The sequence below is a fragment of the Triticum aestivum genome, chromosome 6B, assembly GCF_018294505.1.
Source record: "Triticum aestivum cultivar Chinese Spring chromosome 6B, IWGSC CS RefSeq v2.1, whole genome shotgun sequence".
In the NCBI taxonomy this organism is placed as follows: domain Eukaryota; kingdom Viridiplantae; phylum Streptophyta; class Magnoliopsida; order Poales; family Poaceae; genus Triticum; species Triticum aestivum.
Window position 1 is genome coordinate 177,292,609 of NC_057810.1, and position 20,650 is coordinate 177,313,258.

The 20,650-nt window shown below is 45.6% G+C and overlaps 3 protein-coding genes across 17 annotated transcripts; 2 read left to right on the forward strand and 1 right to left on the reverse strand.

Annotated features, from left to right (window-relative positions):
* Positions 1-439: 439 nt before the first annotated feature.
* LOC123133891 (uncharacterized) lies at positions 440-2,496 on the reverse strand. Its single transcript, XM_044553281.1, has 2 exons — positions 2,246-2,496; positions 440-1,896 (listed from the first exon to the last, which is right to left on the reverse strand). Exon 2 carries the CDS (start codon positions 1,872-1,874, stop codon positions 609-611), a length of 1,266 nt encoding a protein of 421 aa, XP_044409216.1. The 5' UTR covers positions 1,875-1,896; positions 2,246-2,496; the 3' UTR covers positions 440-608.
* A 131-nt stretch (positions 2,497-2,627) lies between these two features.
* Positions 2,628-11,443, forward strand: LOC123136429 (uncharacterized). 13 transcript variants are annotated; one of them, XR_006466911.1, is made up of 6 exons: positions 2,628-5,536; positions 8,873-8,951; positions 9,241-9,513; positions 9,800-9,940; positions 10,031-10,098; positions 10,662-11,443. XR_006466911.1 is itself a non-coding variant. In XM_044555788.1 (4 exons), exons 3-4 carry the CDS (start codon positions 10,055-10,057, stop codon positions 11,197-11,199), a joined length of 600 nt encoding a protein of 199 aa, XP_044411723.1. In that variant the 5' UTR covers positions 9,618-9,639; positions 9,800-9,940; positions 10,031-10,054; the 3' UTR covers positions 11,200-11,443. The 13 variants fall into 13 exon arrangements, 1 of the variants encoding a protein (XP_044411723.1); XR_006466913.1 differs by having other exon boundaries at positions 9,344-9,513; XR_006466914.1 differs by lacking the exon at positions 9,241-9,513 and having other exon boundaries at positions 2,628-3,488; positions 4,764-5,536.
* A 555-nt stretch (positions 11,444-11,998) lies between these two features.
* LOC123136430 (uncharacterized) lies at positions 11,999-20,185 on the forward strand. 3 transcript variants are annotated; one of them, XM_044555792.1, is made up of 9 exons: positions 11,999-12,634; positions 13,054-13,197; positions 13,282-13,436; positions 13,530-13,805; positions 18,693-18,820; positions 19,091-19,208; positions 19,410-19,502; positions 19,599-19,685; positions 19,776-20,185. In XM_044555792.1, exons 1-9 carry the CDS (start codon positions 12,016-12,018, stop codon positions 19,884-19,886), a joined length of 1,731 nt encoding a protein of 576 aa, XP_044411727.1. In that variant the 5' UTR covers positions 11,999-12,015; the 3' UTR covers positions 19,887-20,185. The 3 variants fall into 3 exon arrangements, with proteins under 3 accessions (XP_044411727.1, XP_044411725.1, XP_044411726.1); XM_044555790.1 differs by having other exon boundaries at positions 12,002-12,643; XM_044555791.1 differs by having other exon boundaries at positions 12,006-12,643; positions 19,599-19,676.
* Positions 20,186-20,650: the final 465 nt, after the last annotated feature.

Here is a 20,650-nt window from a genome sequence, read left to right on the forward strand (position 1 = left end):
ATGTTCCAGTTACCACTAAGTTCTAGTGGCCAGACTTGGCTGTGAGTTGCTAAAAATGTGCAGCATTTTTGTTAGCATCGTATTACGGTTATTTGTGGATTTGGAAAGTGTCATTTTTTAGGGAAGACAACAGTGTTGTTTTCATTCACTAAGAGTCAAAAGAATGCAAGGGTAAGGTGAGTACTATCAACTTCGCACCAAAAGATTGGGTCAATGTGCTCCCCGTTGAGCACGTGCGCCGCAGGTCGCCTCACTCACTGGAGATGCGTGAGGGCAGGTGCTCACCTCGTCGACGCTGTTGTCATCACCCGCAGGCAGTTGAGCGGTAGACACCATGAGGCCATGAAGGGGCAACAAACATGTGCACAATCCCATGCTTATAGATGAAAAATCCAGAAGGCAGATTACATTCATACAGAAAAGCTAAGCAAAATTCATAGTAATAAAACATTTTAAATGACTACATAAATAACATCAGCCTTAAATCTCCAGACGCTCACCCATGTTCTGTTGTTCATGCAAGCGATAATTACATGACGCATATCATGCCTGCTAGGTTTACATCAGGCAAATATTATGTGATGCAATATGCATATCATGGTTTCTAATTACATCCAGAATGCCACGGGATACTCAAGCATCGAATTAGTAACTCCTTGAGGCAAACTATAGTACCGAACCCGCCGGCTATTGCCAGTTGTCAGGTCTCCATTCCTGTCATACCTAAGTGAAAAGGTCGTCAACCGCAAAAAACGTTTCTGATCTTGCTCCTCATTCACCTCATTAGTAGAGTACTCATTCATCTCATCAGTCACCTCACCGACAGTCGTCTCATCGGAATAAGTGTCATTCAACCCAGCGTCGAAGTCCTCATTCTTCTCATCAGATTCAGTTGGCTGGTTAGCTAAGTCAGCTTGCATGCAGATGACCTCCAGGAGGCAGAATTTGCTCTCACCACCCGTATAGACTAGGGTGGCACCTATGTGCCTCTCGTCTAGGAACTCGCCAAATAAGTTCTCTTTGCCGACCTTCAGGGCTGGGCACTGCTGATGGCTTGTGTCGGAGTTGGTAGACACCACATCACATGAGCAGATGTGGCCAATGGTGTCCAGCTGTGCGGAAAGCCCAACCCAGGCGTCCAACTCAGGATCGAAATAACCACGTCCAGTGAAGGGCAGCTGCCACATACCATGTTGCTTCCACTGAGGGTTCACAGGCTCCTCCAAGCCGATGGTGGCGGGATCGGTTGTGTTGATGCTGAAGGTGGTAGGGGCGTCAAACGACCCGCTAACGAAGATGGTCCGCTCATCTGGGTGCACGGCATAGGAGGTGACAAGTTCACACTGAAAGATTGGCTTGGGGAGCTCCGACCACGCCCACACGAAGTTATAGAAGTAGGCATCATCACATGCCTGGTAGAGCATCCAGGAGGAGCTATCACCAAGGAAAAAGAGCCTGCCACCAACAGGAATGTAGATTGGGTTGACCACATCCAGCGACGTGTCCTGCCATGGTCCATTAATGAAGGTCCGTGCATGAATGTCAATTACGGCACCACAATGTAGACCCAAATTGTTCATCCCGTGTATGTGGTCCAAGGGTGGCATAGCCAAAATCATGTTGTCAAAAGCACCCATGATGGCTTTGGGCTCGCCACGACGTCCCTGCAAGCAAAACATGGCAGATGGTAGTCTATCCTCGCTGGTGTAGATGGCACCCCTCCGCTCGTCGCCAAATGTCAAGTCGATCTTTCGAATACTATATCCCCATGACCAGTCATCCAGGACAAGATAAAGGTGCTGCGGCTTCTCAATGGGCCACGTTTTAGCATGCTTTTTTTTCTTCCCCATTGAATTCTTGCGCTGAAACTGCATGCTCGACGGTTTTTATGTAGCCCTGCAATTCAAATTCGAGTATAATATAAATCAAAATCAGTTTGTCTTAATTGTATTCTACAATCCTACTCCTGGTGCAACTGGAACCGCTAATGAAATCGGACCGGGAACTCTCTTTATATCAAAGACGAAAAGTGCAGCCGGAATCGACAAATAGCCTAACTAAGATCCGACCAATCCATGGCAAAATAATAGTAAGGCATTCAGAATAATAATCAATCCATCCCAATAGCTGCAACTTAACAACAGATCTCATATCAGAATTTGAATCGAGCCAATAGAAGAAAAACAAAGTGGGAAGGAAGTCGCATGTACGCGAGAAGAGACATGTGTGGCGGCGGGCTCCTCACCTGACCGGCCCTTGGCTTGGCTTGGCTTGCTTCCTGTCCCTGTTGGCCCAGCCCAGCCCGGCACGCCGACGCGAGAGTACTTTCCGGCAAGACGGCGATGATGACGAAGGCGGCGAAGCGACGCTGGATGTTTCGGTTCCTTCCACAAGCTAGCTCGAGCAGTAGCAGTACGCGAGGCCGGCGTATTGCCAAAGGCTCTTTACAAGGGTGCAGGGTGCGGGGGTGATTGCTTTGAAACCTATACACGAACACATACACATGTTTGGAATCGGACATGGACACGCAAAGTCGTGTTTAATAACTCTAATAACAGCCAAAAATCACCGGAATCGATATCTACCGAACGTGCCATGTTTCTCCTCCTCGTCCCGAACGCCTTCTTTACCGTTGGTTTTTCAGCGCGAATCTTATAGCGGAGAAAGTCGCCACGTCACCACATACTCGTTCGGGACGCGAACGCCGACCCACGAGTCACTCCTCTGTCTTCTTCCCCCGCTCCTCTGTCTCACCCTTTTCCCCTCCCCCGACGGCCTTTAATCGGCGAGGCAAGCAGATCCCGGCGACTCCCGGCGAGGGTGGTGGCGCTAGATGCGCGGTGGGAGGCCCCCGGTTGGCGGTAGATGGCTGGCGAGGCGGGCAGTGGCGGGCGGAGGCCGCGGCGGTGGTGAACAGTAGTGGTCTAGTGGATCCGGCTGACGGCGAGGGAAGGCACGGCGGAGGAGGAAGGCGCGCACGGCTGCTGTTGGGGGTTCGAGCTCCGCCGCCACCAGGCCCCCCGTATGCTCCCACGGGACGGGCCTTGATTCTGCTACTCGCCCCCGCCGCCACGACGGGCGTCGAGGCCGCCTCCATTCGGTGCTCCTTGGCGACGACGAGCACCAGACCGGTCTTCGCGACGGCGAATGGTGGCCATGGTGAGCCTGCTGCTCGCTCCCTCCGCCGCGGCGGGCGTCGAGGCCGCCTCCATTCGGGCGCTCCTCGGCGACGGCGCGTGGTGGCCATGGTGAGCCTGCTGCTCGAGGCAGCTCGCGGGTTCGTCAGCTCCGGCGTGGAGGATGACTAGATGCTACTGTGGTGGTGAGCGCCCGCTCACCCCCTGGTCAACCTCCTGCGTCTGGGCGCCCTCCCGTGGGGGGAGGAGATGGCCGCCGCGGCGTGCAGTCGCGGCCTGCTCCTGCACAACCACCAGCACCAGTGGAGGAGCCGCGGTGGGGAGGTGTTCATCTACTCTTTTTCTTCGATGGTACACCTGTACTGACGTCTGATGATTTTTTCTTGGAGTTAATCTACCTGCTAGAATGCTGAGTACCATGAGCTTTTTGAACACGATTTGCCATGCTTGTGTATGAAACAGTCCCTAAAATTTGCTATGCTACACTAAAATCTGAGTAGCACACATTTTCGCCGTGATTTTTTAGTTACTGAATTTATCATGTGAGCAGTACAGAATTTTAGGAGTTTGGTCCTATAATACATGGCAATTTCTAAGCACAATGTTTAGTAAAACATCACAATTTCTTATATTATTACAAATTCTCACACCATGACAACTTTATAAATTGTTAGTTCATTCACATGACACTATTTTTGATAGTTTTTGTACTAACATCATGGCCCATCTCAGATTATTGTTTCTAATGGTTATATGGCAAATGTAGGCTATTTTTTAGAAACTATGTGTCATATGGTCATAGGGCAATGAGGTGATCATTGCATTTTAGTAACCATCTGTCATCATTTCATCAACGCGGTGATTCACAAATGACAACTTTAGTTGGTTTTTGCCATGACAAGCTTAACATGTGTTCGTGCGTCATCTTTTTACAACGATTTTTCCATGAAAAGGAAAGTGGTTAACCATGGCAAATTTTGGTTCATAGATCATGGAAAGTTTCAGTTTCTCATTAATTAACCATGCCAACTTTTTTTTCATTTGATCTTGGTAAGTTTAAAAATTGACCATCGCAAGTTTAGTTTGTAGATCATGGCAATTTTTAGTTTCATGTATTTGCATGGCAACATTTCTTTTGGCAATATGATGGCAACTTTAAGTAAATGACCATGGCAAATTAAGTTTACGATTCATGGCAAATTTCATTAATTAAACATGGCAAAAAAAATCTTTAGTAAATGACCATAGCAATTTTCAGTAAATGATGATGTTTTAGTAAATGACCATGGCAAATTAAGTTTACGATTCATGGCAATTCTTTACTTCTCTTTTTTTTTCATGACAAATTTACTTTTATTTGCCAAAACGATGGCAATTCTTAGGAAATAACCATGGCAAATTTAGTTGAAGAAACATGGCAAATTTGGTTAAAGAATAATGGAAAATTTATTTTTCGTAGATCATGGTAGTTTTTAATATTTGACCATGGCAACTTTAGTTCATAGATCATGGCAAATTTTTAAGTATGGCATTTTTTTTGTTTCTTTGTGCAACTTGTAAAAATTACTTTTTATGTGCGCATGGAAAATTTATCTTTATGCTCACGGCAAATTTTTCTTTATGCAGCACGACAATTTTTAGTGTACAGACCATGGCATTTTTCCTGCTACCACGACAAATTTTTTTTGAACAATTTTCAAAATGTAATACAAACCATGGCAATTTAATTTATGTAGCACGGCAATTTTCTTTTTCCATTGGACCACGGCAATTTCTTTGTTTTTGTAAAGCATAAAATTTTGCTAGTTACCATCTACTCCCTCCGTTCGGATTTAGTTGTCGCGACGGTGTATTTGCGAAAACCCCCTCCATCTATTTCCGACCGAACCCGCGGTCCTCGCGCTTGCTCTCTTCTCCGGCTGGCCGCCGCGGTCCGCTCGGTGCTCTTCTCCGGCTCGCCGCTGCGCTGCCGCCGCGCTCTCCCCCCTCCCCCCACCTTCTATAGCGTCGCCGCGCTCTCCTCCCCCACCTTCGGTGGCCTCGCCGCGCTCCTCTCCTCCTTCCCGCAGCGAACTTCGAAAAAGCTTGGACCTTTGAGTTCAAGCCGGCGACGGATTCCGTCGATGCGAGGCCGAAGGCGCCAGATCCAGACCACCACCAACACGACGCCGGCAACTGGACGCCACGGGGACGCCGGCGAGCTGCTGTCGTCCACCACGACGCGACGGTGGCGAGTTGGCGCTGTCAGGGACGGACCTGCGGGCAGGAGGAGAGGAAGGCAGCACCCGTCACCGCCGCCAAGCTCCTGGCGCCGGTGGCCGCGAGCTTCAGGGGATACCTCCTTCCCTGCATCCTCCTCTGCCGAGGCAGCCGGCGAGGCGCCCCTGCTCTGTCAGCTGGTGAGACATCCTGCTATATCCTTCTCCCTAATTCGTGCAATCACATCTGCATACTCCTCCAAAACAAGCATTGTTTGATACTCTGAATTGCCTGCCGCTGCTTAGTTTTTTGTTTTCTGAACTGCATTGTCAACTGGAGTATCTTGTCTGCAACCATTTCAAACTCTGAACAACTGGAGTATCTTGTCTGCAACCATTACAATGGTTATTGTGTATGTTTTCTGAACATGGCAACCATGAATGTGTGTGCGTGCGTGTGTGTTTGAGAGAGAGACTTAACTTTACTTGCTTAGGCAGAGCCAAACCACGAACGATTGCACAGGTTAAGACCGTAGTCCGTAGGAGTGTTGGCAGATGGGATTACCACTTACCAGCTGTCACTAGTTACAACTGTCAGCAGTGATATTTTTGCATCCCTCCCCATCAGAAATTTTCCACACAAAAGAATCTATTGCAGTGTTAACAGTGGCAACTCCATAAGTTACTTGAATTGCAGAGGAACCTTAGGCTAGAAAATAGAGCAGGTCTATGTGGAACACGATGCGATCTTAAGGAATAAATATCATCTACGAAACAAGCACAGGACACTAAGAACAGTGCAATCTTCAGGCATCAACCCTGTCTATGGCTGTTCGAAGGGGTCAGCCACTGACAAATCATGGATATGCTTTTGGAGATGCTTCACAATATTGCGATGTCTATTCATGAATTCAAATTGAGCATCTCGAGAAGCTCCGTCTTCCACTCGTAGCAGCCTGTGTTGATAAGCCAGCGATACACTGTTGTAGGCACCATATATTTCATCAAATTCAATTTTGTTTAGCACTATATCTTGATTCAGTGAGACACTTGCAACTCACTACACACACTTGACAATTTCCATACTGAACCTGTCTGAACTTTGAATTTTTATCTTGTGGAACCATCAGAGATAGACTGAATTTTATTTTGTTTACCATTTAATCACCCAAGCCAAGTTTCTATGCAATCTTCAGCGTTTGCAAAGTGGTAATCAAAACTACTCCACGTCTATGGATCTGAACATTCCATAGATGAGAACTTGCAAGATGACAAAGTTAGTTTTGCACAGCACACAAAATGACAAAGTTAGTTTTGCACAACAAGAGGAGATGGCAGGACCATCCAATTAAATCCCATTCTTATCTTCTTCTTCTTTCTTCCCTTGAGAAATTAATTAATTAATTATAAGTAGGAGTATTTTACAGAGAAAGATGCAAAAACGGTTACTGGTCATTCGGCTTATCTGAATCTTCTGCCAAAATCTGAATCTTCAAGTACTCCTGGCTGCAAATGTCATTCAGCTTAACCAACTGGTCATTTCTAGCACCAACCAGAGTACTAGCTGATCCCAAGTACTCCCCTGCTTGGAGTAAAGAAGAGCTGCTCTTTTTCTGCTGCTTGGAGGTTGCTGGTGCTCTGTTATTGTTGCTTGAAGGCTCCTGGTTCTCTTTTCCTGCTGCTTGGAGGCTACTAGTACTTGAAGGGTGTTTCTGCCGCTTGAAGGAGGCGGCTGCTCTTTTCCTGCTGCTCGGAGGCTGCTCGTGCTCTTTTCCTGCTGCTTGAAGGTTGTTGCTGCTCTTTTCCTGCTTCTTGGAGACTGCTGGTACTCGAAGGGTGTTTCTGCTGCTTGAAGGCTCCTGGTTCTCTTTTCCTGCTGCTTGGAGGCTGCTGGTATTTGAAGGGTGTTTCTGCTTCTTCAAGCCTGATGCGGCTCTTTTCTTGCTGCTCTTTTCCTGCTGCTTCTGCTCTTTTTCTGCTGCTAAGATTGCTTCTGCCTCTTCTATAAAGGCTATGGTCTGTCCAACTAGCTCACGGTCGATAGATAGAGCTATAGGAAGCCGTCCTTCTGCCTGCCGGCGTTCCTTGTTCATGCGAGGGATCGAGTAGTTTATCGCTCCCTTGTTTCTCATTACCTCTCGGATGCATGACTGCAGCGTCACGAAGCTTCTAGCTAGCTTATCAACCGGCTAGTTTCGATATTCCTTCTCCACACCTTCTATCAGTTCCCTGATGCTTTGAGGTGCTCTGCTATCGGTGTGGGACTGGAGAGACCTGAATATGCAGAGATCAAGAATGTTCATGTCGGGACTGTTTGGAGGCTGTTGAAGCAACTTAATATCCAAATCAGTTTGTTCTATGACTTGTCGGAAAACCGGGTCATCGGGAAGAATATGTGGCGTGGCATTATCTTGTTGGATATAGATTGTCCGTCCTTCATCTTCGTCCGGCCAGCGCTCTTGGATCGCAGGAATAAGTTTCTCACACATGTAATACCTCATTACATCTCGTGTGACTTTCAATGATTTGAGCTTGAGCGTCCCTTTATCTCTGTTTTCACTGGTTCTTTGAGCAGGAGACTCTGTGACAAAAGCCCAAATGCCGAGCTTTCCATCAAAAGTGACCTCACCACCTTTGCCGTATCTTGGTTTAGCCACGGCTGCGAGAAACATCACCTTGGCGATGCTATCCTTATGATGCAAGGTGCGCAAGGGGTCGGGTTCTTCGGGAAGCAAATAGTAGTTGTTCACCTCCCCAGTCATGTTGAACCACTTTTCATCCATGTAGGCTATGTTGTCTAATTCCCGTGTCGCAGACCAATAATCTTCACACATAGCCAAGCACCATTTCAATCTCTTTACAATGTTGGATAGGTTTAAGTGGGGCCTCAACTTATTACTGTGACGCCTCAAATGACCCCACTCGAACCTTGAGTGTAAGGTCGTGCAGCTTACACCCAATGCCTTTGACAGACCTTGCAATGTTCTCCTTCTGTTCAATGGGATTGTCACCACCCTCGACAGATCCAAATCTTTCCGCTTGCGGCCAACTCTACCTGGCTTTTGATTTGAGACATCAACTTTCTCCCCTTTTTCAATCTGTTTAAGAGCTCTTTCCCATATTCTCTCAACAGTTCTTACGGTTGTATCGAGTAGGCTAGCAATGACCTCCTTGTCTTTTTTCAGAACTTGTCCATTCTGGGTCTTGATCACCATGAGTGCAAAATAAATACCATATCTCTCCTCATTTGTGAGTTCCCCATGAATTGGTTTCTGTACAGCACTTGCTTCCTCATGAATTGCTTCCTCTACACCACTTGCTTCTTCATGAATTGGTTCCTCTACACCACTTGCTTCTTCCCCTGTCAAATAAGGAGCAAAAGATAAGTCATGTAGCTATTGCAAATAATAGGAGTAGATCATGAAAATAAAAATGAAAATGCAAAAGTTTTGGAGGTAGTACCTGTTGCTTCATTATTGACTGGTTCTTCATTGTTGTATCGTTGTTGACTGTTGTGTTCTTCCTGTTGATCTGCAGGTTCTGAGGCATCATCTTGTTGAGGACTCATGTTGAGATCAATCCCAAACATCATTGCGGCGGTGGACCACTTGCTCAGGTAACTGTTCATGATCCAATAAGAAAGAACATTCTGGTCAAGATAAATACAACTACTACTGTTTTACAGACCAGTCCTTTGAAAAAAAAACCTAGCACATATCAGGATTCTGTGATGCCCAACTTGCTTGCTGAAAATATGATACTTCAATTTATTCAGAACCTAATGAATGCTATCTTGTTTCAATTTATTCTAGAAACATCCGCTTGTTGCATTATACTCCCACAGACAGTAGAAGTCTTTTTCGTTTCAGAACCTAATGAATGCTATCTTGTTTCAATTTATTCAGGTGGTGTCCTAGAAACATCAATTTATTCTTGCATACAAATGTTGCAGTGCTGAAATGTTTGTGCTGAACTGCATAGTGTAAAAACTGGGGAATGTTTTTTCAGAGCAAGGAGCAGCTGAATTCAGAGCAAGTTATGTCCCGTGTCTGTCAGGGTTTGGTCTTATTAAAAACATCCATCTACCAGAGGGGGGGTGGCATCTGATGGCTGCTTGATGCCACCTTTATGAATGAATGAATGTGGCATCTTCTTAGATAGATCCACCTGATGACCAGGTGAGGTGATGATGGCTGCCTGCACTAGGAAAACAAACCAGAAGCATTTACCTGCATCCTGCATGTAATGTGTGTCAAGTTATGCGCATGCACACGGCCGTCCGTCGTCAGGGATTTTTTTTACAAGTAAATGATCCAAGGATATGTAGCTGTTCTGACATGCTTACTACTTCACCCTTGAACTGGCCATTTGCAGCACTTCACAAATGAATCAGGACTTCATAATGTTATCCAATGATAGATGTACATCAGTTCTTGCATTTACTAAGCCGCATTTGTTTGGCAGATGAAGGAAGCCTTTGATCCGCCCGCCCGGTGGCAGCAGCAACGCCAGAAGCAGATAACGGCGCCTCCATCTTCACGAGGAAAAACATTTGGAGTGATGCGGCTGCCGAGGGAGACGACGACAATTCCTCGCCTTGGCCATGTATGTGTCCTGGTAATCTGATTAAAATCTCTAGGTAAACTTTTCGTTTCCTGTTCTTATTTTGCTGTCAATTTCGTTCTCGTCCTGCAGGGGACGGTGTGAAAAGTGAAGAGGATGCTGATTTTCTTTCTCATGCAAACAGGGCTTTGTCGTTTCTGGTATGAGTGTATACCCTTTGTTGTTCACTCGTGCATTTTTACAGCACTGTTTTTTTTTGATAAAAGAGAGTTTCCTTAGCACTGTTTATTTTGTAAGGAAAAATGAATCTGACACAACCTCTTCTCTAATTTGGGTTCTATTTTTCTGAACTAAAAATATTTGCTATAGTCCAACTGACTGTGACTAGATAAATATATTGAATCTTTAATTACTCAAGCATAACACACCCAGGGACATTGTATTTATTACCAAGATTATTTGACATTTCAACTTGTTGTCAGTATGATATGAACACTCAGTTTAATTCAGGAGTGGAATATGCATTTCAGCTTGTTGTCAGTATGATATGAACACTAAGTTTAATTCAGAGCAAGATTAGCATAGGTTCAGAAATGGGGACTAAAAAACTGTGATTTAATACTCCAATTCAATTCAATTTCATTTTCAAGTTTCAATTTCAGTAGCAGAGGCAGAGGCTAAAAAATCTAGTACTGGTTATTACTCTAAAAGATTTGGAGTATATGATTTATTCCAATGCTTTCAGTGGGGAATGTTTTTTCAGAGCAAGGAGCGGCAGCAATTTCAGATTCTTTGAGAAAATTTCAGAGCAAGGAGCAGCAGCGGCAACCTGTAACTTCTTCAGAGAAGAACTCGAAGGCAGGGAAGCAGCAGCAGCTCGAGCTCCACCGGCTGCAGGGGAGAAGCAGAAGCACGAGCTCGACCGGCTGCAGAAGCAGAAGCAGAAGCACGAGCGCCGCCGTTTTTTGTTCACCGGAGGAGCTACCGTGACGAACTTCAGCGGCGGCAAGCAGCGACCGGATTGGGAGGGGACGGCGGCGATTCAGTTGATTCGTGGCTTTCCGACAAGCGTGGCTCGAGGCGGGCGTAGCTCTCGGCGCGGCGGAGCTCGGACTGGCTCGGGGAGGACCGAGGTCGCCCGTCGGCGTCGAGCTCGTGGGGGGAAGCGGCGGTCGTGGTGGGAGGAGATGGCCTCGATTCCGTTGATCCACGGCCGGAGGCAGCGGAGGAGCTTCAGGAGATTTTTGGCAGGGGATAAGGATCGGGATCAGGCCGGCGGGCGGAGCTCTACTGGCCTGTAGCCTCGCCGGCGGCCGATTCTTCACGCGCGAGCCGTGCACGCCTGTCATCGTCTATTTTTGTACAATTTGAAAATGCGCAGGGGGTTTCTTGTAAATGTTTCGTAGTTCAAATTTAAGAACCCCCACGACATCTAAATCCGAACGGAGGGAGTATCATGGCATTTCTCTTGTTCTTTAGGTAGTGTGTGGTAGTCTTAACAATTACAGTATAACAATCGATGGCAATTTCTAGAATTTTGAGGCATTTTTATTGTACAGTTTTTTCAGCTGGTTTTCCTTCATTTTCCATGTTTTTACTGCAATGTCATTTTGTCATATAGCAAGGCCCCCAGTTATTGTGTGTGGGGGTGGGGGTGGGGGTGGGGGGGGGGGGCGGGAAGGAGCGGGCGTTAGAGCATGGTAGTTCTGTTCATTAGATCATGCCAACCTTTTGCCGTGTAGTATGGATTTGTTGAGATTTGTTTATTTGAGGGAGGGGGCATTAGAACATGGTAGTTCTGTTCATTAGATCTTGCCAACCTTTTGCCGTGTAGTATGGATTTGTTGAGATTTGTTTATTTGAGTTTTTCTTTGGTCTAGTGTATTTCATAGGCCTTTTTTGTGGTTCTCTATTATTTGGGAGAGGGCAGGAGCAGTTTTTTTGGGCCTACTTGACGCCATTGGGCTGGCTTGCTTGCGATCAGTGGGGGCAGCATGTCGTTCGGGAGGAACGAAGGTCGTAACGAACGATTCCGTTCGTTCGGTCCCCTCTTCTGGATCGAACGAAGGGTTCGGACTGGCTCATCCCCACCCCGAACATTCGGATGGAGGTTTCCTATGCTGTTGAGCATTACCTCCGTTCGATTATTTTTCTACCTGAAAGTATTGGGCCGTGACATCTCATTCCCTTGGACACCAAAGGTGCGCTATTTTCAGTTAAAAAAAAGGTGCACGAACCGACCCCGCTGCTACCGCGCCGCTCTACCAGGCCCCCTCCTCCCACGACCAAAGCACAAAGTTTCTGCCCGACGGCGGCGGCGCCCGAGCATCGCCGGCCATCGTCCTAATCTGCTGTCCACCATGTCGAGCGGGCCTAGAAGAAAGAAGTATGTTATCCCTACAAAAGAGGGAGGGGCGCCTGCGTCCATGTCGACCGCAAGAAAGCGACGGCGGCCGCCGACTCGTCAGGAACCCGGGTCAACATCTCCTGCGCCCGGGGACGGTACCACACAATCGAGGATCCCTGATGAGGAGGATGACGAGGATGAGGACGCTAAGAAGAGAAATCTGGTCAGATTGGAGGAGGAAGAAGAGGTGGTCTCCTCTGCACCAAGCTCCCCGATCTGCGAGCCGTATATCCCGAGAGACAAAGACGGAGCGATGTACAACAGATTTCGCAACCCGGAAATATACAAGGCCTTAAGGGCTGAAGAAGAGAAGTTGAGAGAAAAACTAGGTTTCCTCTGTAAGCCCCTTATTAGTTCCGTTCCTCTTCTCATTCTCATGGTAATCACATCTTTGTTATGTCCGGCAAGATATGCTGCACAAATCAAGTCAAGAGAGAATAGCAAAGTACCACTACTGAGAATGAACTTGCCAAAATAGCACTCAATTCAGTTTTTCCATGCAAAAATAGTAAATAGTGACTAACTAAGATTAGTATATTCAAAGAAAGACATATATGTCCTTATTTTTCCACATGCCATATTTCGAGTTCAGCAGTAAATGAATTTAGGCGTAGGCAAGTGCACTAGTGGGAGATAATGAGGATGAAGTGTTTAATTAAAAGACTACTGGCTGCTGCTTATAATCTTGACTCCTATCCAGAGCACTGTGACAATGTTAACTGTCTCTGTCTGTTGCATAATCTTGTAGCTGCCCAGAGGAAACTGCCAACACTTGACTTCGAATCTTCCGCTTGCCTATCTGATGATGAACAAGTTCTACATGTCCGTGAATCTGGAACAGAGGCCGTACTTCGTGCTGCCAATTTTGTTCTCGCGCTTTCATCATTTACTGGTATGTAGTATCTTCTGATAGTCTTTATCCGTCTACCATTGCCATGGAAGTTACGAATGTGTGTTTATATGTATTAATTTGTAGATGGCAAGCCTCTCCAGAGGTGTTCTGGCATTTTATTTGAATGGAATGATCATCTTAAAACCGGCGTTGTGTTGACGACGGCACATTTAATCCGCTCAAATTGCCCGTCCATTGACCACTGGTTAGGAAAAGACGAGTACCGTCCTGATGCTAAGGTGCATTTCTAACTTATATCATGTAAACGGTCATGGTCTTAGCTTTTTTTCTTCTCAGATTATTTGAAATATTTTCTAAAATGATTGTTTTAGGTGGTTGTCCATTTCTTAGATGATACCACTGCAGAGGGTGATCTCGTGTATCATCAAGAACACTATGATATTGCTTTTTTCAAAGTTGAAGTCAGTCAATGTCCTCAGTTGCCTTTGTTTGTTGATAATGTGAAACCCGGTCAAGAGATTTTCCAGCTTGGAAGAGATGAGAAGTTGAACCTGAGAATAACCTATGGCAAGGCACGATCTATGAATCCAAACACGTATCAAAGACAGCACTTCATGTACATGATTCGTGAAGATGTTGACAATGAGGTATGTACATTCAAAGAAAACACAATTTTCCATTGCTATGCCATGTTTCTTGTTATAAATCACCAAAGAAGGAATTCTTTAATGAATACTTCTGGTGCAAATAAATCACAGGCTAACATTATTCATTTTGAACAACTTCTATTGTTTGCCTATTGGTTCATGGGCTACCGGAGAAGTTGAAAAGATATATTAGCTAGGTTTTTAAGTTGTTGACAAAATGGGAAGGAACAACTGCAGTGTAGGATCTAGTAGACTAGACCACAAAGCTGACCTTGAATAAGATGGCTAGTAAAGAAACCAAAACATGCAAATAAGTTTGCTACCTGAACCAATTGAGCTTCGGTGAGATGAGTGAAACCAAATGGCATTGGCAACCTCCCAATAAATTCTAGTTTCAGGCAGATCATCATTCTCAGTATAAGTAGGAACTCATCCAAAGTTACCTCTAGTATCAATATGAGCATAATACAAAAATCTAATAAGTGTCACAAGACCATCAACTAAACTTACATCGTAAGCAAGCTTGATTCCCCGAGGGCATTCATCAAATCATAATCACGCAATTAATGAAATATTATATTCTTCTAAAGCCACAAGGGAGGAGCCCAGCCTTGTACTAGACAATTCTTCTTTTTAAAGAGCTTCATCCCCCTCCCCTCCCCTCCCATTCGCTCCCGCGAGCGACGCGGAAGGGAAACCCTAGCCGCCGGTCGCAGGCCCCCCTCCTCCTTGACTCCTCCCTCGCCGTCGCCGGCTCGCGCTGACGGGCGAAGCCCGGTCAGCCTCGGCGGCGGCGGGGCCTTCCTTCCCCTGCTCGCTAGGGCCGACGCGGGTCGGGGTCAGCGGGCGGTGGCGTGGCGCTGACCGAGGGCGTGACGGCGCGGCCAGTGCCTGGCGGCGGCGGGTTGGGCTCGGTGTGCTCTGTTCCGCGTGGTTGCGCCTGGCGTGGTGGCGGCAGCCACTGGTGGAGCGCGTTGGCCCCCCTTTGGCGGGTGGCTGATGCAGATGCGGGGAGCGCCGCTCCTGGCCGCGTGGGCGGCGGATCGGCGACGAGCGTGGCTGGCTCCTGGGGCTTCCCCGTTTGCCCTTGGAGCAGATCTGGCGATGGTGCTTCCTCTCGGGGGATGGATTGGGGGAAACCCCTTGGCTGTTCGCTGCGGCCACGTTGCCGGCGGTGCTCTGGCGTCGTTCCCCTTCTTGAAGGCGGCTTCGCAATCCCCCCCTCGCCCTTCCTTCCTCGTCCCGGGTGAAAGCCCAAAATCTCCGGATTGGGTGGTGACGGCGCTCCGGCATCGTTTTTCTTCTTGAAGACACCACCTTGGTGCGGCGGAGTGGTGGTCGAGGCCTTGGCACGGGGGGTGGCTGCCGGTTATCGTCAGTGGTGTCCATGCTCGTCCACTTGCGGTTGAAGTTGGCGCCGGCGCGCGGCGTTGGCGATGCTCAGTGGTGCGGCTGCCTGGTCAGCTCAGGGGTGAGCGACTCTGCCTGTCGACGGCGTAGTGTCCTCCGATCCAGGACTAGAGGGCAGGGGGCTCTCTTCGGAGGTAGAGACGGATGGCGGACCGGATGGCTTAGCTCAAGGGGGATGACGGAGCGTGACAATCCTCCTGCAGCGGGATCTACCTCGGCTCAGCCGCGGCGTGTGTTGGCTCCTGTTCGCCGAGGGCTTCGATGTTCAAGCTTGTGCTTGGTGCACTCGGGTCTTGTTAGTGGCTCCTTTGGTATCTTGTATCTTTGCCGTTTTTTTAGTTTTTTCTTCCTTTCTTCTTCTCTTTCTTTGGGCTTGATGTGCTGCTCGCCCCAGCATTGCGATGTGTCATTGGTGGTTTGCTTTGGAATACAAAGCGGGGGGAAACCCTTTTTCGGTAAAGCCACAAGGACAGTGGCGATGTCTTCCACAACGCACATACTTCCCGACATGCTCTGGAAGTCTATAGATAAAAACAGGATCGTTCCAAAAAGTTGAGACTTTATTAGTTCTAATCATATAAACTTCCCGAGACAAATCTTCCCCATGTCTGAGAAGCAGATCCACAAATGAAGAGTAAACAATAATAAGCATCTCACAGTAGACTGCTTGCGTATGAGCAACTCATCATTTTAATGGAAGGTGCTGATTACAAATTTGAAGTACACACACCCAACCGAACTGCTGCCTGGCGGAGCAGCGTCGCGTAGAAGCCCTCACACTGACGTGTCAGCTTTTGGTCACACAATGGCAGCAGCAAAGTGTATCCTGCACCCCACAGCCACCGCCCGCAGCAAAACCCTTTTCGTGCCAGTGTTTTCCTCCTTATCAATGTAACTGATACATGATTGCAAAAATTATAGCAAGCAAGATAAGGAGCTTACCTTTGAAGTTTGGTTGAGTAATTGGAGAGCACTGCATTACAGGTTGCTGAGCACACATAAGGGATAAGGTTTCTGTCACTTAGTCAGAAAACATGATATGCATAACAGGTGGAACTTTCCTAAGTAGAGTTCTGATGGAGGGAAAGAGGCTGACCCGTATAATAATTATGTGATTAGCGGATATAATCATACCAAACCAATATCACCTCTTTCAAGTTTTCTAGTGCTTTACATCCAAAGAAATGTTATATATGTATATATGCTACTATAACCACCAAAGATCCACCAGAGCAGAAAGAACCTCCAGGGGAAGGAATGTCAGAGACAAACACACAACCATAGATCTCTCACATAGTCACATCTTGGAAAATAGCATCCTGCGCTTGTTTTGGTTAAAAATAAAAAATGAAAGGAACAACTTGGTTGATTTGTTTCAAGCAAATTAGTTCAGGGTCTCTATAGTTATTTTCTAATCATAAAGCTCCTCACACCCCCTTGTTGAAAAGATCAAAATATATGAAAACATCAGTATGTAATCATCACAAAGACTGTAAACTGACAGAAGAGAATACAAATATGACCCTACATTTATTCAGACCTACAAAAGAGAACTGCCGTGCAGCATCCACCAGAAATATGTCTCATCTACACATATTACAGCAATTTGTCAAGTAATTCTTAGCAATTGGCATTTGTGTTTGCGAGACAATATAGGGAATGAATTGCGAATATGGCATCAACATTATATGTAAGGCTTTGATTTGTAGGGTGCACTCATTGAGAGCAATAAATAGATGGAGATGTTGTTTACCAATCAGTGGCAAGTTGCAATGCATGCCAGCCAAAAATATTGATGCGAAACATATATTCCTAACTCCAGTGCTTTTCTTTCCAAACCTGAAACCATTAGCATGATAGGTCCAATGCTAAGCAAGTAATTATTGTTCATCTATTTGCATCCTGATAAGAGATAAGAAGGCTTGACCTCTTCTATTTTCTCTCTTTCTTTCTATGTTTCACAATGGTTGTCGGCAGGAGATGGGATTGTCCGTTGGTCTAATTTTTGACTGCTCTAAAACTCTGATAGTTCTGACGAGAAGTTATTTGTTAAACCATAACATGATCACTTGAGAAATCCAGGACGTTATCAATAAGAAATTATGCCAGACTGAGCCGTGTACTTTCCAAATTTTGTGAAAATTGCATTCTATCTTCCAATTTGTTGTAGCCTGACAAACATTCTAAGTGGTCACTGCTGAAAATTTTGTGATAATATTAGCCTGTTTTGAAATTGCGTAACTGAAAACATCAAGAACCCGACCGTGTGAATATACTTAAAATGGAACACAAACATCCTATATTGCACTCATGTCAAGTTTAATTAAGCATACAGCTAGCTCATTTACTAATTTAGTTAGAGTGGAGAAATAAGGTTAGTGGTCCGAAAATTCCAACGCTAAGTCTGGCCGACCACTCCTTTCCTGCCTCTATCCATGTGTGCTAAGTGCCTCAGGCCGATTTAGCCGCACCATGTGAGCCTGAGCTAGAGTTTATCTTCCATTGATTGTATACCCCCAATAAATCGAACGACCAAAGGCCCATCAGCCACCACATAAAGACGCACCAACAACCCCCGACTGATTGTTTGGAACCTATATGTAACTCCATTAACAGTTATAGCAAACCATCAGAGAAAGGATAGGAACTTCACCTTCAGGGACGACGCATCAAAAAGAAATCAACAGTGATCCTAAATCCTACTCAGTTTTAAAGAATAATAAGAGAAATTAAGCCGATGAAGTAACTGAAAAGAGGAAGAGAACACATGCAAAAACCCAAAACTGAATTGGGGCAACAATAGACACAATCCATCGGCTGCCCAAACACACGCAAAAACCCAAAACTGAATAGGGGCAAGAACAGACACAACGACATGGAATGCACAACACAACATCGGGAGACCAACCATCAGGAGACGGAGCAGCTACACTCACATGCATTTGGCCAGTGCCACCATCCAAAATGATGGGAGAACCATCTGATGGAGAGTAAGCTACAACAACTTCGAGGAACGCTTGGCTGATGGGACGGACAAATTAGCAGGCGCACCAAAGACGGGGATGGAGCAGCGGTAGTGTACCCTAAATCACCTCCTTTCAAGTGACTGCCGACGGTGTCACCGCTCAACCCAAAATCGCCTACCATCTCTACACACAGACCCCCAAATCGAAAGGAGCAGAAATGCGGTGCACTGCGTTTGACCAATGCGAGTGCAGACAGGGTCCCACAACGCTGCCTGACACCAATTGGGACCCACTGTAGAAAAAATATACTGGAGCTCTCCCTGTCTTCTATTCCCAGGGAGCTTAGAGAATTTAGGGATTAGTGCATATACAATATAGATTCACCTTTCTGCTAAAAAATAGTGTCATGTGCAGGAGGTTTTTTTATGTTGAATTTGATTTACTGTTGTCAGATTAATCAATTTTTTGTATCATTTTCAATTCTAAAACATTGTGGATGCCATTTTAATAGTTTGATGATGGAGGGCCAGCAATTGACTTCAGTGCAAATGTTGTTGGCATGATCAACAACTCTACGAGCGGATCTTTCATACCTACTTCTATCTTGCACGAATGCTTCTACTTCTGGAAGAATCATGGGTATGGTTCTACTCAGTTCAACCGCTGGACAGAGACATTTTTCAAGTTGCACCATTTAGTCTGTTTGATCAAAAGATATAAATTAGTCGCCTCATTTATATTTTTCAATTTTATTTAGCATACAAGTTGGGATGTTAAATTTTAATCGAGCTGCAAAATATTTGGTATACTATCAGCAGCTTTCCAGCATGTTATATAGTTTAGAATTCAATAAAACGACTCATTTAAAAATGTTACATGCTTATGTCTAAATTCTATAAATATGTACAGGTGCATCCCTCGGCTCCACCTCAGATTGAAGCTTTTCGCTATCAAGCTTCTAGACCCCTCTCATATTGAGAGGATAAGGCGGAAATGCAAAATTGATAGTGGTCTTATTGTTCAAGAGGTATGTATGCTCATTATATTGTTTATTTCTAGACTGGTGGCATATTATGTACTCTCTCCGTCCGGAAATACTTGTCATCAAAATGGATAAAAGGGGATGTATCTAGACGTATTTTAGTTCTAGATACATCTCTTTTTATACATTTTGATGACAAGTATTTTCGGACGGAGGGAGTAGTAACAGTTGCCAATTAAACCTTAGGTATCAAGTGGGTCCCATGCCGAGATGCTTGGAATCTGTAGAGGTGATATTATCAGCTGTTTTGAGGGAGAGGAAGTTTCTACGACAGTCCAGGTTAGTGTATTATACATTTTGTAGGAGAAGAAATTATATTCATGCGCATTCTATTACTTTATGCTCAGTTCAATTATTTCTTGTTGCTATTATCAGTTGGAGAAAATGATGCTGGATGTTTGCAAGAATCGTTTTGTGGGAGGAATAAACTGGAATAACAAAGTGGATGTTTCGGTAAATTTAGTTGAGATTTGCTTGACCGTTCATTTTTCATACAGGAATATGATTAGTCAAAATTTTAGCTGTAAGAAATATGTCATGCTAACTTTGTAGGTTTTGGTTTTCGACATCCGGAGGAGTCACTGGAGGACCAAGGTGTTGACTCTAGATGTTTCTGACAAGGGAGAAGTTATCATGAGAGCATCTCGTCTCGTGACTGTTTAGAATGTCATAATATTACTAGTTTATGTATTTTGGAGTTATTATTTTGGTGGTGAATGGCTAGTGTGTAGCGACCAAATTTTGACCTATTATTTTGGTCGTCAACTGCTGCTCGAGGTTCTTTCGTTGGGCTCGAATGTCGCTGGAGATGCATCATTACTCATCTGCTGACAGTCGGTGAGTCTGCACACAGGATAGGATTTGTAAAAGGTATGAAATAGTTTCTAGCTAATAGCCTGAGTTGTACGTCTGACTTTTTGGACAACTCAAAAGAGCCTTGATAAAAAAAACTTTATTCCACATATTTTGGCATTTGGATGCACCCCAGGGCGACTCACAAGTTCTTTTCCAATCAGGGGAGAAACAGAAGCAGGAGCTTCATCCATGCAGACACAAAAGTTTGCTGAATTAGCTAGCTCGTGGGCTATAGAATTTGCCCGTTTCACAAAAATCAAAAGGTACACGAAAAGGTATACGAGGGAATTGACATAACACATGGTAACAACCATAAAGAATATCTATTGAGGCTCCCGTGAAATTTGCTCTCTCCATTGTGTTAATGACCTCCATGCTGTGTGAGTTTACCACTAGCTTGTTACCCCCAGTAAATTGTGCAAGGGAAAGATCATACTAATCCCCGCAAAGAAAAAAAAAGAAATCATACTAGCCAAGCCCATGTGGGGCACGCCGTGCCCGGTGATACATCATGATGAACTAGATGATATCCCGTGTGTTGCTGCGAGAATTGTCTATCGCTGAATAGGCTA